Source organism: Hypomesus transpacificus, chromosome 11, assembly GCF_021917145.1.
Source record: "Hypomesus transpacificus isolate Combined female chromosome 11, fHypTra1, whole genome shotgun sequence".
Lineage (NCBI taxonomy): Eukaryota > Metazoa > Chordata > Actinopteri > Osmeriformes > Osmeridae > Hypomesus > Hypomesus transpacificus.
The window spans coordinates 16,557,215-16,574,326 of NC_061070.1; the positions used below are offsets into that span (position 1 = coordinate 16,557,215).

Genomic DNA, 17,112 nt, shown 5'->3' on the forward strand with positions numbered 1-17,112 from the left:
CCCTGATTACCACACAACTCATCCTCACACACCCCTACCTTTGTTACTTTACGATGTTCATGTATGCGTGAGTGTGTATGTGTGTGTGTGTATACTTACATGCGTGTAATTACATGTCTAATGAGGTCAGCACATAAAGCAAGGAATGTCCTCTCATTTGTTATCCTGATTTCAGACTTCAGTTTTTTTCCATTTTTTTCTCCCTCTTTTCTTTGCTTTCATCTTTTCCACAATCCCCAGCCCCTCCCAGCCATGTTGGCCAGGACCGAGCTGAACTCCACACCAGCACAACTGGCCCAAACCACACCTTTAAGGTGAACACTTCTTCTCTTATAAGCAGCCAACACATTCTGCAGCCAGAAGGACCACGATGTCTCCCGTCTGAAGAGTCTTAGGGATCCTCTGAGTGTGGAGCTTGGCCGGGGCGGAAGCAACGTCTCTGGAATGGGTTTCTCTCTCAGCTTTGATGCCATCACTCATACGACGGTGTGTGTGCAGAGTGAGTGTGTGTGGGAGACAGAGAGATAAGGAGAGTGTGTGTGTGTGTGTAGCCTATGTGTGTGTGTCTTCACATCTGTCTGTACATGTCTGTTCATGGTAGATGTGTCTTTGGAAAGGGTCGCAACCAGACATGGGAAGTAACAAAGTACAAATACTTAGTTACTGTACTTAAGTCGAGTTTTCTGGTATCAGTACTTCACTATTTTTCTGCACAGCTACATGTAAAGTATGTGTCTATATTGTACATGTTAGTATGTGGTGTGTGTTAACGTCTGGTTCTGCTTGTGAGTTTATGTGTACAGTATGTGTCTGTACAGTACATCCCTGTGTGTGTATGTGCCTGTGTACAGCGTGTTGTTTTTGTATGCAGTGTGTGTGTGTTTGTGTACTTTATGTATGTGTACGTGCGTGTGATGTGTGTGTATGTGGTGTGTGTGTACTGTATGTGCATGTGGTGTGTGTGTGTGTGTGTAGATCCATAGGCCTAGTCTCCGGGTATGTCTCCCAGAGCTCAGGTCAGCGGGGGGAACAAAGCAAACTTTATCAGAACACTGCAATCCCACATTCCCCGGATTCTTAAGCACTTGGCAACCGTGCACACAGAGCCAGGAGGAGGGGGAGGGGGGCAGGGGGAGGAGGGGCTCGGCCCATAACCACCCTCTCACTTCAAGACTGGACACAGCGCTGCGCTACAGCACAGTACACCAAACCACAGTACAGTACACAGCAACACTCTATACTGAGGTTACTACCCCCTCACATCATAGCAAGATTTAGAGGAACAACAAGCTAGCTACATAGGAATTGCTGCCTAATTCAATGATTCAATTCAATGTTCATGTAACCGTAATGTCAAGTTTTGCCCAGCACACAAACACTACAATACACAACTTTCAAATACACAGTGTAACAATCGACAATAAACTACACAACACAATAATACTCTACACTGCAATACAGTATGATACCTTACAACACAAGCCTACCGCATACTAGTCCTCTTTCGCAAAAGGTGAACATTTCATGTGAGTGTGTGTTTCCACATTACTTGTGAAAGTCTATATACCCAATGTCCTTTCAGAAGGGCCCTGTATGGTCGTAAATCGTCTTGTAAACATAACTGAGAGAAGAGGGCTGCTAAAATCACATAGTGTTTGGAGCATCAGAGAGCCTGGCACTGAACAGCCATCCACTCCTCTGGGTGATGACCAGCAGTCGGGCCAAGGTCACGACCCCACCCAATATAGCCCCGACACACACACACACACACACACACACACACACACACACACACACATACACACACAACTCTACTGTACGTATTACAGAGCCAGAAGGACTCTAATGGATGACTCCTCTTTATAAAAGTGTCTGCATCCAAATTCTATTTTTATGGATTTTCATTAACCCATCATGTATGTGCAGGATTTAGTCGGTGATCATTTGGAATAATGGAAAATGTGTTCAAAATAGATTTGAATGGGAGGCTGTTCCTAGCTCGTTCTAAGGTTGGCATCTCATTGTGTAAGAGAGAACCTTTGATCTTTGTTCATTTTCACCTTTGGTTGGCATTCAATTTAAATCCCCATTTACTGTAATTTCCTATCACACATGTGAAGTGTACACATGGACATAGTGTCATAGATACTTAGACGTTTTTTTCGCGACCTGGAAGATCTGGAGTCTCTTCAGCTTCACACGTCCACACACACTCTTCTCTCTCTCTGTCTCTCTCTCTCTCTGTGTATCTCTCTCTCTCTGTATCTCTCTGTATCTCTCTCTGTCACTCACACACTCTTCTCTCTCTCTCTGTCACTCACACACTCTTCTCTCTCTCTCTGTCACTCACACACTATTTTCTCTCTCTCTCTCTCTCTCTCTCTCTCTCTCTCTCTCTCTCTCTCTCTCTCTCTCTCTCTCTCTCTCTGCGTCACACACACTTTACTCTCTCTGTCCACACAAACACGCTCTTTCTCTCTCTCACAGACATATTTACTCCCTCTCTCTCACACACACACACACACTCACCACTCACACTGAGTAGAGTGGAACCCTAACCCTTTCTCAGATCAAGGGCCTCACTCATCAAAGCATTCCTCCTCAAATCACGCTTGAGCCACATTTCTCCTGCCTGCTCGCCTGCTGCTCTAGACACACACACACACACACTCCCACACACACACCTGTTACTGAAGACCCACGCACTTACAATCGCACACACGTGACATGTGTCACAAGTGCGGCAGCGTAGCAGACCTCACAGGAGGAGAAGAGGGGCGGGATCTTGCTGTAACTACCGGTAACCAGCCAGAAGAGCAGCGGCAGCCTGGACAACGCAGGTGTACAAGAAGCAACAACCCAGAACACCACTCAACTTCTACAGCTGTGGAGCTTCTCGACTTCACTGTTCACTGCGTGGAGTTTAGGCCAAATAAATGAGAGGAATCTGAAAACGTCTGTTAGTAACCTCAGAGACCCTGGACTGGCTGGATTTCAACTGTACTCTAAATCAAATGTATTTGTATAGCCCTTTTTACAAGCAAAGTAACAGAGGGCTTCACATACGCCAATAGAACTGCCCCTCAGCCCATCTCAATCCTCAAGGAAGACAAGAAAAAACTCCCAGATAAACTCACTAAAGGAGAAAAAATTGAAGAAACCTTGGGAGGAGCAATGAGGGATCCCCTCCTCCAGAGACGGTTGGTGAAAGAGAGGTGCAGAACACAGGCTAAACACATCAGGAAAGTGTCAATGGGTGCTGAAACACCCAAATCCAGTGTACTCTACAGTACTCTATTGTATTTTACTGTACCTTACTGTACCTGACAGGACCGCGTTTTACCATACTCTATTGTACTCACCTCAGACCTCAGTCCCCCTAACAGTTTCCATCAAACTGTTTTTTTGTCTCTCTGTTTTCCCAAGCACCGTCGAACTCTGGAACAGCAGTAAGATGACCTTGCGAGTGCACACCTGGGGTTAATGGGACGCAGGGAGTCCAAGCACGGACCGCATCCTAACACAAGCAGTGAGCCGTGACACTGGAACACTGATTAACACATTTAACTTGCAAAGGTCAACCGCAGGTTAACGTGAATATCCTGCCACTACGAGGGCAAGTCACAGAGTAAGACTGTAGTAAAGCAATCCAAGTAATCATACAGCATTTTAGGGGTTAGGGCTTATAAATAAATCAGCCATGAGGAGAGTCAGAATTTACAAGGAACGTGTACGGTGTGTGTGTGTGTGGGAGTCCAGGGTGTGTGTGTATCTGGGCTTAAAGAAAAATAATCTGCCCACGGCTACACGGTACAGTAATTGCGTGTTCTGCCTGTGTGTCTTTCTCTCGTCCTAGTCTTGGCCTGCTCCGTTCCCATCTCAGACACAGGAAGTGCCTCTTACCATCTCCATGGGAACGCTCCAGTGAGCCCAGCACAGCCGGAGACCCCTCCTCAAACAGAAGGAGGGCTTAGATCAACACAAACAACTGACTGAACACACACACACACATACATATACACACACATATACACACGGACAGAGGGAGGGGGGGGCATCTCTAAAGCTCCTTTCATCTTGAAGTTTTTTTTAACCAGGGAGAAGTGGGAGAATTCGTTCTTTGTTTTAAAGAAAAACTATTACGGAATGTATCATGTATTTACTACTACTTAAGTGTTTGCCAAGTAATGTGTGTAGCCTATTATTGCTGGAAAAAGGAGTAGGTACAAATCCTTTATTTCTGATTTAAAGTAAAACGTCCAAACGTTTACATGACTCTGACGCTGTCTACTTGAGCAATATTTAGTCCTTGTGTCCTCAAAGTTGGTGTATAAATGTTTTTCTCTTTACAGTTTCTCACTCATGTGAACTGCCTGAGAACCGCGCAGAAGTAAGCAGTCTGGGAACGTAACTGACACACATCCCAAGGGAAAAGCCGCTATGCGACATGAATCCGTTCCACAGTGGGGTGGCATTGAGGAAAAGATAACAGTGTACATGTTTTTGAACGACAACGCATTTAATTTTTTGTATTTACTTACCAACGAGTCTCTCCATCAGCGGCAAATACAGTGGCTATCGTATTGCAACTGCACCGGGACGGATAAACTCCGTGAACTCTGCGCAAAGCGCGTTCCCAGAGTCCGGGTTATTCGTACCTAGAGGCTAACTAATAGAGGCTATTTGAGTAGTGACAACCGGCATCTTGCTGCAATTTGACAACCAAAATGTTTTCTCCACCCGGACAACCAAGACGTTTCTTTTCTTCGGAGTTAACTAACATGAGAATAAACTTCATTAAAGTAGGCTACTCTACTCATCACTAAAGATGACTAGCCTATTGTCAGTGGCTAATTACGCAACATTAGCAAAAGGGGACACGAGCCGGCGTTGAGCTCAGTCCCGGTTGTGTCCTCGAGCTGTCATCCTCTCGGCCGTGTTCCGTCATTCTGGAGGTTTTTCTAGGAGGAGTTCTGGACTGGAAGCCAGCCCCCTTTCTTCTTGTTTTGGCCAATGGAGCTGCAAATTATCAGAGAAATCATATCTCGACCCGTATCTCGTCTGCGTCCTTTGACAGCGGTGACCTCTAAATCTTAACCGTGGTGTTCGGAGAGCAGAATTTAAAAAAAAACGGATGTTTCATGCGCCCCGGCCCCCTTTCCCCGTTTTGAAACAGACATTTGCTACTGACCTAATAAGGCCCTGCCTGTGGCATCCACATTGTGACATAAGAACGTGCAATTGTCCATAGGGCCAACAAATACGGCTATATTTAGACAACAAAGAAATGCCATGAGACAGATTCTTTGACCTGTAGCCTACTATAACAGCATACGGTTAGCCCGTCAGTCAGTACGAAGGGCTGGTTTGATCTTAACCACAATGCTTTACAAGTAAAGCGGGAAATATATGACCTTGTGAAAAGCTAAACAAATGGACTGATACCTGGATGAACAGTCTCTCCCACGCACTAGGTCTCTCGGATGCACGCACTTTAGAGCTGTTTAGAATACAGAACGACGTCTTTCCCTGATGAGTAGGCTAACTGATGTGATCATGTGAGGGTAGTACGCCTAGTTTGGTCAGGTTAAGTGTTTACATTCAACACCATTGCGTGAAGTGAGGGTCGGCAATGTCACCTTTAGGCTACTGTAGATCTCAAAAGAGATAGTATGAGTTCATTTCTCGACTCCCTCCAAGAGACCCGTAGCCTATAAGGATCTGGTTACAACACACACGTGATAAACTCTATTAAGTATCGCAAACAATGATGTATAGCCTACTGATAAAACTGACTGTCGATCTGCTTGAGGATACAGATCCAGGGATTTATGGTCGGTACATAAACCGAAGGGAAGGGAGGAAGGGCAGTTTCCTAGCTACTCTCTCCGGGTTTAATCTGTCCTTGTTGATTCATTCTTTCCTCCTAATGACAAGTAAAGTTTGACTGCCAGTGAAGGGAAGGAGATAGGAATATTTGGAGGCGATGTCCCAAGAGTCCTAATTAAAATCCTCCAAGCAACGAAACATCCACGATTTTCAGTTCTAGTCTGAATGAGTGGCTACTTTCTCTGTTTAAAAAAACATATATATATATATTTCAAACAAGCGAAGCAGCAGTGACGGTTACACAGACATGTTAACTAATAGGGCCTAGCTTTGCAGGATGTAAGTGGTGTTGAAGTTTCACTTGTCAGCGTTAGATTGACTCCATCTAGTGGATAGAAAATGTTAATACAACGGGGTTTTGGCGTTGAATAGATCATGTGACCTCGACAGAAACAGGTACTCTCCAACACGTACATGTTTTTGAAATGTCTGTTTAGTGAGAATGTGTTTTTGTTGTTTTGTGAACCTTTATTGTCATTATTAGAAAAACAAAATAATTCAAAATAATGTAAATGGTAGACAAAGAAGTTTGACAAAGAAAACCATTTCAGTTTATGACGTAGTAGCCTTCACGTGGATGATCTATGACAGCATTGTGTGTGTGTTCTCCCCAGCTCACAGTGACGTGTGTGTTTTACAGTAGATCGTCTATGCTCTGTGTGAAGTGTTCGTCCACATACAGGCCGTAGTGGAGAGTTTCCCCCTGCGCAGCGGCCCAGGCCATCTGCAGACTGCTGAAGCGGGCCGCCCAGTGCCCCCTGGGGTCCACCACCACCACGCCCCCCAGACCATCCACCCTCGCCCGCATGAACGCCAGCGCCTCGTCTGATGCCGCCTCCACGGAGAGACCTGCAGAGAGACACAGCAGTCAGGGAGAGAGAGACCTGCAGAGACACAGCAGTCAGGGAGAGAGAGACCAGCAGAGAGACACAGCAGTCAGGGAGAGAGAGACCAGCAGAGAGACACAGCAGTCAGGGAGAGAGAGACCAGCAGAGAGACACAGCAGTCAGGGAGAGAGAGACCAGCAGAGAGACACAGCAGTCAGGGAGAGAGAGACCAGCAGAGAGACACAGCAGTCAGGGAGAGAGAGACCAGCAGAGAGACACAGCAGTCAGGGAGAGAGAGACCAGCAGAGAGACACAGCAGTCAGGGAGAGAGAGAGGGACGAATAGATGGAGGGAGGATTGAATGGATGGATGAAGGAAACGGTACACAAGGAGGGGTAAAACCAATGATTCCAGATAAAGTGAGTTTGTGTGTGCAGTAGGTTGTGTAACAGCTAGTACCTCGTTCCATGTGGAACAGGATGAGTCTAGCCAGGGTGACTTTCATGATAGCCTCTCCATGACCCGTTGGAGACACTGCACCTATGTTGTTATCAGCATAGCCACCACACCCTGAGACACACACACACACACACACACACACACACACACACACACACACACACACACACACACACACACACAAACACAAGATCAGCTTCTATATTCTAAATAATAGGACAGACAGATCAGGAGTGAATGGCAGTGATTCATCCTGTGTGACTTGAAGCACCTCTGATCCCACTGGAAGCTTCCTATCTTGACTAGAAGCACAAGCGAAAAAACAGACTCTTGTGATTACTTAGTTTAACCCCTAGATGGCCAGATAAACAAGCAGATGTTGGTCTTGAGGTTTTAAGTCACAATTCTCCTTCAGTACAGATATAAATATTGTACAATACAGACTGTACTAAGACTGGCATACCCTGGCAATTATCTACAGTGGTCCACAGGAAGTTACTTATGAGACTGCCTTGGTGCATGAAGTTAATTATTTTGATCATTGATTTACAAAACACTACTTTGACAATGTAAATTGAGTTGGTAAGTTGAGTTGCCAACTATTGTATTGTAACTACTTTCTGTGAGCAGGTTTGAGTAGGCATACTGAGTCCAGTTCTTGGTTTTTGTCTAGGTTGTTTTGCGAGTCAGTATAAAATGAAGTCTGATGTTTTGGGCATTTGTAATAATTTTGTGTTTTCCTGTGTGTAGTTGTATTTGGCATATACACCCATAGATCCTGCGTGTTTGTGTTCTGGTCAAGTGCTCTGAGGCGACAGTATACACGTGTTCAGGGAACAAGTGAAACATTTACTAGAAGTGACTAACACCTCACTAACAATACATTCCTCAACTTCATCTAAAGGACAAAGGTCACCTCCCCAGATACTCTCTCCCCAGACAGAGGAGTTCACCACAGGCAAGATGTCTCCTACCCTACCTTCGCTATTCCCGCTGAATCTCTCCAACCTTTTCAAACAGCACACTTTGCAGCATATGCTGTGCTATCGGGCCAAGTGAGGCCCCTAGTCAGGTCGTGTAGCAAGCGTGACCTCCAGGGTCGTGACCTCCAGGGATGTGTAGCGAGCGTGACCTCCAGGGTCGTGACCACCAGCCTCCTGTCTCACCTATGCAGGCGGTGTCTCCGACTCTGCCCTCCATCTTGTTCAGCATGCCCCCTGTGGAGGTGGCACAGGCGATGTTGCCCTCGGCATCCACCGCCACCGCCCCCACGGTGCCCATCTTACCCCTGGCAGAGAGAGAGAGACATGCACAAGTTTACGCACAACGTATACACAAAAGAGAAACAGGATTCCTCACACACACACACACACACAACCAGGCAGGGATGTACTGTACACACACACACAACTACTGTCCATCGTTTGATTGTTTAAACTGTTCTACCTTACTGTACCACGATATCACAATCAGGTTGTAATCCATGGGATTTTGCAACTGATACAGTATAAATCGATCTGTCATGTTGTCTACAGTTATGACCCTAAATCTATCACACTCTAATTCAACACTATCAAAGTCTGATGGCTTTGCTTTGTCTCACATCTGACATTCCACAGGGTTGGCGTCCGGTCCCAGGTTCTTCTTCCAGCGCGTGCGGGCGTAGTCTGTGATCAGAGACTCCTCTGGAACCTCAGGCACCCCCATGGAGCGGGCAAACTGACTGGCCCCCTCAGCCGTCAGACACAGGTGACTGGTCTGTAACACAGGGGCCTTGTTTAGCATTGTGTGTGTAGACATCCAGACAACAAGATTCACTCACTGTGAGGACAAAGTTAATGTGTGTGTGTTCTAGATTTCCTTCTGGCTAAAACATTACAGTGTAACGGTCACCAGATGCAGCCCTTGTGGAATAGCTGCGACAGTGATAGCAGGTTGAAATAGTTACTTATATGCAAAAAATCTATCATGGTTAAATGTAACAGACGTGACATAGCAATTTCCGTCAGAGATATACGGTCCACTGTCCGCTCCGAACGGGAGTCGAACTCACCACCTCTGACTTCCCAAGTGCCACCACTACCAACTACGCCAACGAAAAGGTAGCACCTCGTCGATGCGGGTGGCCTATTACATACTTGAGGAGTGAGTTTCACCACACACCGGCTACATAAATCCAAGTTCATACCTTCTCCATGACGAGCCTGGCTAACTGGACAGGATTGGCCACTCTCCTGACAGCAGACACAGCGCCACTGGCCAGTGTTTTTCCGTCCATCACAATGGCGTCCATCTCGACCTCACCCTTGGCATTCAGAACCGATCCTCGCCCTGAGGCATTGTGGGATAGAGTGGGAGGACTATGAGGCATAACCCAGACATGTGCTCATATCAAAACCAACGCTGCCTCATCCACCTTTCCACTCAGCCGTATTCTGATACGGCAGTATGACGCGCCACCTATCGTTTCCAAACATTGAAACGTGCAGTTATTTATCCGAGTAGAGTAAGACCGTCCTTTGGATGGACAGAACTCAACTTGGACCAAAGGTCGTGAAATTAAACATGACAATTTCCTCCCTATCCTCTCCCTCCAGTGTGTTTAATAAGAGAGGTCAAGGTACAGGTCCAGGGTGATGTCATCGGGGTGATGTCATCGGGGTGATGTCATCGGGGTTTACCTGCGTTGTATGCAGGGTTGTCCTCCAGCAGGGAGACGGCCTTCACCACGGCGTCCATGGCGCTGCCCTCCCCCCGGAGCACGGCATAGCCCCCTCGCGTGGCAGCACGCACCCCTGCACACGACAGCTCCGCCCTCTCCTTAGGGATGTGACCCGCCCCCCCGTGGACCACCAACACTGGCAACATGGTGAGAGGGCTGTCGAGACGTGAGGAGAGGGAGGGGGGGTAGGGGGAATGTGGGGTATAAGGAAAGTGGGTGGTGAAAGAGGGTGAGGAAGGAGAGGTTGATGAAAGAGGGGATGAGGGTGAGGAAGGAGGAATGATGAAAGAGGGGAGGAGGGTGAGGAAAGAGAGAAACAGAGGGTGAGGGTTAATCTCTTATAGTTTTTTGTTCAATTGTGGTATAGATCATTCTACCTTTTTTGGAAAAGGCACACACAATGAATGATAGTATCAGATTAGATTAACCGCACTGGATTACTGGATTTTGACCCCAGAGTGTAATTTAGTGACTTTGGTTAATGCATTGCTGTCATTTATTTATTAACCGCTAGCGACACAGTTTTGTTTACATTTGTATTACAATATTGTATAACATTTTATACTCGCAGGAGTAACTCATGCTAAAGTGAAAAACCTCCCACAACGTATTATCAATGCAAGAATATGTAAATTACAACATCCCCGGTTACGCAATAAATAGCGACAGCCTCTCTTTATTCACGACTGAATGAGCAGTCAGAATGACTGTGTTATGCAAACCGTAAGAGCAATCGAATGCTGTATTTCAGTACTATAATATACGCACATACTAATAATTATACAATGAAAGAAATGGAAAGCATGCAACAATTTAGTTGAGAAATAGCATGTTTACATTTCTTACCAGAAAGCGAAACGGCAGAAGTTGAGTACGCAAATCTAGTTTTTCAATTGGTCAACAAGAGTACATACGTCAACAGAAAACCCTCATAGCCTACTCACGATTTCAAAATAAACGTCCTATGTTACCCTGTACTATAATGTCAGAAAACGTTTGACAGAGAAAATGCTGTTCGTTTTTAGTTGTTTGGAACTTAAGACATAACAGGAAACTATTTTATTTTGAAGACCTAAGTCTTTGATCGAGTCCAGAGCTGTATTCGTAACAGCCTTTTGTGATTTCAAATGGCTATCAAACTTTGTTACGGTTGATTACTATCCATGTGTTTTAGGACGATTGCATCAAGTTTACGAGGATATGACATTATGCCATTATTGTTTTCAAGAGTCAACTGGTACCACGTTTATTTGTATTTTCTTTCCCCTGAAAGATTAGACAAACAACGACAACAATGAAACAGGTTTAGATTCTCAACTAAGGACTGTGATTGATTGTCTAGGATCTTCAACCTCAAGGTCAGCCTATTAGTAAACTTCAGCTTCCCAATGGACACGCACGTGACCCAACATAATCGAATACAGGTTAAGACAAACTGAAAGTGAGCATTGTAGAGATTAAGGGGACTTAATAGTTAATAATGTATGGGTAGAGTAGACTATATTGTATTGTGTAGGTCAGGGGTGGGCAATCCTGGTCCTCAGGGCCAGCTGTCCTGCATGTTTTAGATGTTTCCCTGCTCCAGCACACCCGATTCAAATGAATGGTCATTACCCGGCTTCCACAGAGCTTGATAACAACCCATTCATTTGAAACAGCGGTGCTGGAGGTATAGGTGTACAATAAAAGTATCGTGAGCGTTCTCGCTTCCGTTCCTGTTGTAGTGCGCTCTCCTTGGTGCTGAAAATAGGCTAGGCTGTGCCGCTTCTTCCAAATAAAGCATTTCGGAAAATGTTGTAATGCTCCACGAAGACTGTTCTTAATATTTGTAGTTTGATCTGCCAGTCGATGTGAAAAGGACCATAATATAACATGTTAAACATAATATAATTTGTTTAAAAAAAAAAGAACAAGAGCTGGCACCCGATTCCACAAGCACAACCAACACTCACTCGCCTTGTCGCACGAGCCCTGGCAGGAAGAGAAGTGTGTTACTGCTGGTGGAGATAAAGGGAAGGCTCCCGCGTCATTCTAGCACGCAAGGATTGGTGAAGTAAGAGAGCGAGAGAGAGAGAGAGAGAGAGTCGTTTGCGCGAGCCTCTTACGGTGAGCCCCCCATTCTGAAATGAGGGCTGCGCGCTCACGCGGCGAAAAGGTGCGCGCGCTTGAGGGGCTGCGGTCCCATTGACGGTTCCATCTCCCTGACAGCGGCAGCATCAGCAACGGAGCGCTGTAGCGGTGGAAAACAAGGAACCGCCTCGCCCCGCAGCCAGCTAGCCCGACTCGGCCGACAAGCGCCAAGGGTCATCTCTCCACCGGCGAAAGAAACAAAGACTTCCCGGGTGACTGAGCGATATCATCCGCCGGAGATATGGGCTCCCCGTAACTGGAGGTGGAGGGGAGAGGCGGGCGGGCGGGGGGTGGGGGGGAGAAGAGAGAAGAGCGAAAGAGAGAGAGGGAGAAGGAGAGAAAAAGGCGACAAGGAACCGAAGCACTACCACCACCGTGGGTGCTCGACACCATGGGAACCTTACAACACTTGTCCGAGCCACAGCTTTGTCCGTGGGCCATGTCGTGATCCGTGGGCTCCGCCAGCGGGATTCCTGTCCGTGAACCGAGCCGCCGAGGAGAGGGGGGAGAACATGTCCGCCTCGGTGGGCCCTCGGGGCGGCCCGCGCCCACCCGTCGCGCCGGCTTCTATACCGGAGCCGGATCTGAGCCATTTGACGGAGGAGGAGAGGAAGATCATCATGGCCGTGCTGGCTCGGCAGCGAGATGAAGAGGCGAAGGAGGAGGCCATGTTAAAGTAAGAGGAGCGAAAGAGTGAGTGAGTGTGTGTGTGTGTGTGTGTACAGTGCGAGAGAGAGAGAGAGAGAGAGAGAGAGAGAGAGAGACTATTTCCGCTATGGAGGAAGCTGTATGGTAGCCACATTACCATACTATTTCCATAGGTCGCCACTGATGGGTAATTGAACCAAACCGTTACGAAAACACACTCACACACACGGAGTGTACTGAGCTTGGCCACATCGGTTGAACTTGTGTGGGTCCGTTTATGTACCCCTTGCTGCCTCCATAGTGGTATTGATTCTGTGCCAGTGCACAGACTGCCCATCCATGCATACAGCATAAGACTACCCGTTACTATTCTCTGTATATATTCGTTTAGTATATCCCAGGTAGGTGGGAGTATAACCTATCTGAGACGTCCCTGCTTGTTGTGTGTGTTTGTGTTTGTGTGTGTGTGTGTGTATAAGAGAGACAGCCAGAGAGAGAGAGAGAGAGAGAGAGAGAGAGAGAGAGAGAGAGAGAGAGAGAGAGAGAGAGAGAGAGAGAGAGAGAAAGAGAGAGAGAGAGAGAGAGGGAGGGAGGGGATGTTAGTTGTGTGAAAGATTGAGTTTTTCGTGTGAGTGCTGGGTCATCTCCGACAGGGGTCTAACTTGGTTAGTATGAGAGAAAGGGGTGTGTTATGGTTGAGACACGCCGCCGCGTCACACGCTGGTGTAAGAGAAAGCCCGGACGCGAATCACAAGAAATACAACTAATTTTTAACCACACCCATCACTGCCATACAGAACTGCATAAACATTATAACCTGCCAGAACCTTCCTAAATAGCCTACATTGCAAGAAACTATACACAACTGGCATACCAGAGGTTGTTGCTTACTGTGTGATTGTAAATTGCACGACTTTTGAGATACATGTGTTATTTGTGTATGAATTAAAACCAGAGGCATCTCAGGCTCTCACTCAACAGCTGTTCGCGTGCTCACTGCTTTGGCGACGGGGTGCGGTTGAGAATATTGGCCCTATGTAGGCCAGCACTCCGGCACAGACTAAACCCCGGCTGTACGGAGGGCTGGCGTTAAAGGAATGTAGTATCAAGTGTAACATTGGATGGTTAGAACCGCACGGTAGAATAAGGATGGATCGACACACGTTTCACGTTACTAGACACAGACACACGCACAAGGAATCGCGTCTTTTGGCTGTTTGTCTTGACGAAAATCTCGGCGGTTTGTCATCGTGACCGGTGTTATATTTAACTCATTCCACACATAGCCGTATCGAGTGGATATGACGTCAAAGCACCCCGTATCTCACTGTCATGATGGAGAGAGAACACGGACCCTCTAAAAGGAAGCTTTTTTTTCAGATTCACATCTGTGATCTATTTTAAGCCTTTATGCGGAGCGATAGCTCAGCTAGAACGATAGATCGATTCATCGCATTTAAATAAGTGCATTTAAAGGACATGTCCAATATATTAGCGACCATGCATCACTTTCTCTCCAATCATGAATATGAAGGCAATATCATTCAGTCCTGTCGTTATAATGTACAGAGGCCTTTTAGTGTAAAGGCATCCACACACACACACACACACACACACAACTTCCTCTCCTCATACAGAGGTCCTCTACAGCCTAAACGATTCCATGACAACATCATCTAAATCCATCACCGCACTGATCCTTCCTACCTTATCCCTTCCATGACTCTAAACTTTTGAAATCCACTAATATGCATATAGGTGGTTAGCTGTGATGAAACACAGTACAATTCTGTATTTGGGCACCTATGGTCATTCGCTGTCCTAAGTCTGACAGATATAATGTTAGAGAATAATGCAATATGGGGCATTTCAGAAATGTGTGTGTCTGTGTTTATCGATGTGTGTGCGTATGTGCAGGAGGTGGAGTACAGTACCAATCCTTTGAAAATGATTGGAAAAAAATAGAAACATCTCTAGATCGTTGTTTCATGTCTGGATGTTTTAAAGTTAGCATTTGGCTGCTCTGTCTGTGCTCTGTATGTAACTTTCTACCACTGGCTTTTTCAAGTGTCTTGTTGCGTGTTGGCTGCTGTAATGTGTCCATGAGAGCTGTGGTGTGTGTGGAGGTGTGTGTGGAGGTGTGTGTGGAGGTGTGTGTGGAGGTGTGTGTGGAGGTGTGTGTGGAGGTGTGCACTGTGGTGTGTGTGGAGGTGTGTGTGGAGGTGTGTGTGGAGGTGTGTGTGGAGGTGTGCACTGTGGTGTGTGTGGAGGTGTGTGTGGAGGTGTGTGTGGAGGTGTGTGTGGAGGTGTGTGTGGAGGTGTGCACTGTGGTGTGTGTGGAGGTGTGTGTGGAGGTGTGCACTGTGGTGTGTGTGGAGGTGTGTGTGGAGGTGTGTGTGGAGGTGTGTGTGGAGGTGTGTGTGGAGGTGTGTGTGGAGGTGTGTGTGGAGGTGTGCACTGTGGTGTGTGTGGAGGTGTGCACTGTGGTGTGTGTGGAGGTGTGTGTGGAGGTGTGTGTGGAGGTGTGTGTGGAGGTGTGTGTGGAGGTGTGTGTGGAGGTGTGCACTGTGGTGTGTGTGGAGGTGTGCACTGTGGTGTGTGTGGAGGTGTGTGTGGAGGTGTGTGTGGAGGTGTGTGTGGAGGTGTGTGTGGAGGTGTGCACTGAGGTGTGTGTGGAGGTGTGTGTGGAGGTGTGTGTGGAGGTGTGTGTGGAGGTGTGTGTGGAGGTGTGTGTGGAGGTGTGTGTGGAGGTGTGTGTGAATGAAACGGTTTGGGGTTACATCCCAGTATTACTGACACCTCAGAATATTTCTAATCTTGCTCATGCATCAGTTTTTTTTTTACACAATCAGTGTAATTGAAGTTGTGAGGATAGAACAGCAGGATGCTATGACACAGTTTCAACTGAGCTGCAAACCTTCGAATAACACCCACCCAACCACAGCTCAACTAGATGGTGTTTTAGCAGCTATGTCAGTCCTTCCATTTTTAGACAAGGCTGCCTGTATTATGTTGAAGGCTTTGCCAGCATATCCAGGATAACAAACATGCACTTTCAGATATCTGACGACACATAATCGAAGAGCACACTGTGTCCGCATCATACTGTAAAATGAAAAAAATCACGGGGTCCAACATCAAGTGAACTGTTAAATAAATCAGCATTCAATAAAAAACTAACAAATCGTTCGACCCAAAGTTGAAAACAACGTGTCTTGCGTCAGAAGGATGCCTAAATGCCACGTCACCACGGTAACACTGTGTTCTGCCTGCATTGTTTCCCATAGGGAGGAGAAGCCCATCCAAGCGAGGACAGTGAACCTCGTAGGACAGAAGAAGCCTCCCAAGCAAAACGATGTCAGGTGAGCCGCCCCTCAAATCACATGACCTCAAATCACATGACACTGTTAGCCGGGCTGTTTGACATGGACACGCCGGGAACGGGGTCTAACGGGGTCTAACGAGGTCTAACGGGGTCTAACGAGGTCTAACGAGGTCTAACGGGGTCTAACGAGGTCTAACGGGGTCTAACGGGGTCTAACGGGGTCTAACGTGTTCACGGCGGTTAAGCACCAGCCACAAGGAGTGTTACACAAACACACACGTGCAGACGGCCACACAGGCACATGCACGTGCACACACACGTGCACACGCCAGGAAGCCTGGCAGCCTTGCTGTTCCATGGCATGCCGTTCAAAAGCAAGTCTGACGCTATTCAGAGAGAGGAGGGTGTTGGTCTGTTAATGATCTCTGGGTGCTATTGAACTGCCATGAAATCACTTTATATCACTGTATCTTGTAAATACTTGGTTAAGCTACTGTGGATGCAGAGCAACACCTGAGGAGTCTCTAGGGAGGGCTCTGTCAATTGTCAGTGAGCCTGTGTGTGTGTGTGTGCGCGTGTGTGTGTGTGTGCCTATCATTGTTTGTGTGTTTCGTTTGCTCCAAAGCTAATGCCTTGAATCACGCACGTCTTTGAAATTTAAATAACTCATTGACAGAAATTATTCATCGACTCTTGAATTTGATTTCCATGCAGCCCGGTACTGTACTGACGACAGCAGCAGTGGACAGCGTCTCACCAGACTGCAGCATACGCTCATCTGGGCCCAGACAGAACAGGAGACCTCCTTCTGATCTCCATGCCGCTCTCGGGACACGGCAAAGCCGTTGAGCCAAACGGCAGTGCGCCGACGACTTTGCCAAATGCTAGCCGCCGATGGAGGGTAGTCATGTGTGCAGGCGTTCAGATCTGATATGGATGTTTTTTAAGTTGTATTGGAGTTTTTGTGTCGAAATTGAATATTTGATGATTCTCCGGTGGCGTGTTGGTTCTTGGACGGTAGGAAGGTGTGCAGTCTGTAGACCATCCCTTCCTACCAGTTATTCTGCCAATAGGGATTTTTTCTTCTTCTTATGTGTGTTGACTAAAGGTTT

General features: G+C 46.9%; 2 protein-coding genes across 2 annotated transcripts; one reads left to right on the top strand and one right to left on the bottom strand.

Moving 5' to 3' along the window:
- Nucleotides 1-6,420: 6,420 nt before the first annotated feature.
- Nucleotides 6,421-10,794, bottom strand: asrgl1 (asparaginase and isoaspartyl peptidase 1). Its single transcript, XM_047028709.1, has 7 exons — nt 10,744-10,794; nt 9,857-10,053; nt 9,364-9,506; nt 8,779-8,933; nt 8,342-8,463; nt 7,176-7,286; nt 6,421-6,738 (listed from the first exon to the last, which is right to left on the bottom strand). The coding sequence occupies exons 2-7, from the start codon at nt 10,041-10,043 to the stop codon at nt 6,524-6,526; spliced, it is 933 nt and encodes a 310-aa protein (XP_046884665.1). The 5' UTR covers nt 10,044-10,053; nt 10,744-10,794; the 3' UTR covers nt 6,421-6,523.
- A 1,536-nt stretch (nt 10,795-12,330) lies between these two features.
- LOC124473374 (regulating synaptic membrane exocytosis protein 1-like) lies at nt 12,331-17,099 on the top strand. Its single transcript, XM_047028711.1, has 3 exons — nt 12,331-12,703; nt 15,963-16,037; nt 16,715-17,099. Exons 1-3 carry the CDS (start codon nt 12,540-12,542, stop codon nt 16,728-16,730), a joined length of 255 nt encoding a protein of 84 aa, XP_046884667.1. The 5' UTR covers nt 12,331-12,539; the 3' UTR covers nt 16,731-17,099.
- Nucleotides 17,100-17,112: the final 13 nt, after the last annotated feature.

Bases quoted from the DNA above. Each gene is read 5' to 3' on its own strand.
- asrgl1 (XM_047028709.1), bottom strand. From the start codon at position 10,043: ATGTTGCCAGTGTTGGTGGTCCACGGGGGGGCGGGTCACATCCCTAAG. The intron at 8,464-8,778 runs GTGAGACAAAGC...TCTCTCTGCCAG, and splicing joins AACCCTGTGGAATGTCAGAT to GGGTAAGATGGGCACCGTGG. The intron at 6,739-7,175 runs GTACTAGCTGTT...GTCTCTCTGCAG, and splicing joins CCTGTTCCACATGGAACGAG to GTCTCTCCGTGGAGGCGGCA.
- LOC124473374 (XM_047028711.1), top strand. From the start codon at position 12,540: ATGTCCGCCTCGGTGGGCCCTCGGGGCGGCCCGCGCCCACCCGTCGCG. The intron at 12,704-15,962 runs GTAAGAGGAGCG...TGTTTCCCATAG, and splicing joins AAGGAGGAGGCCATGTTAAA to GGAGGAGAAGCCCATCCAAG.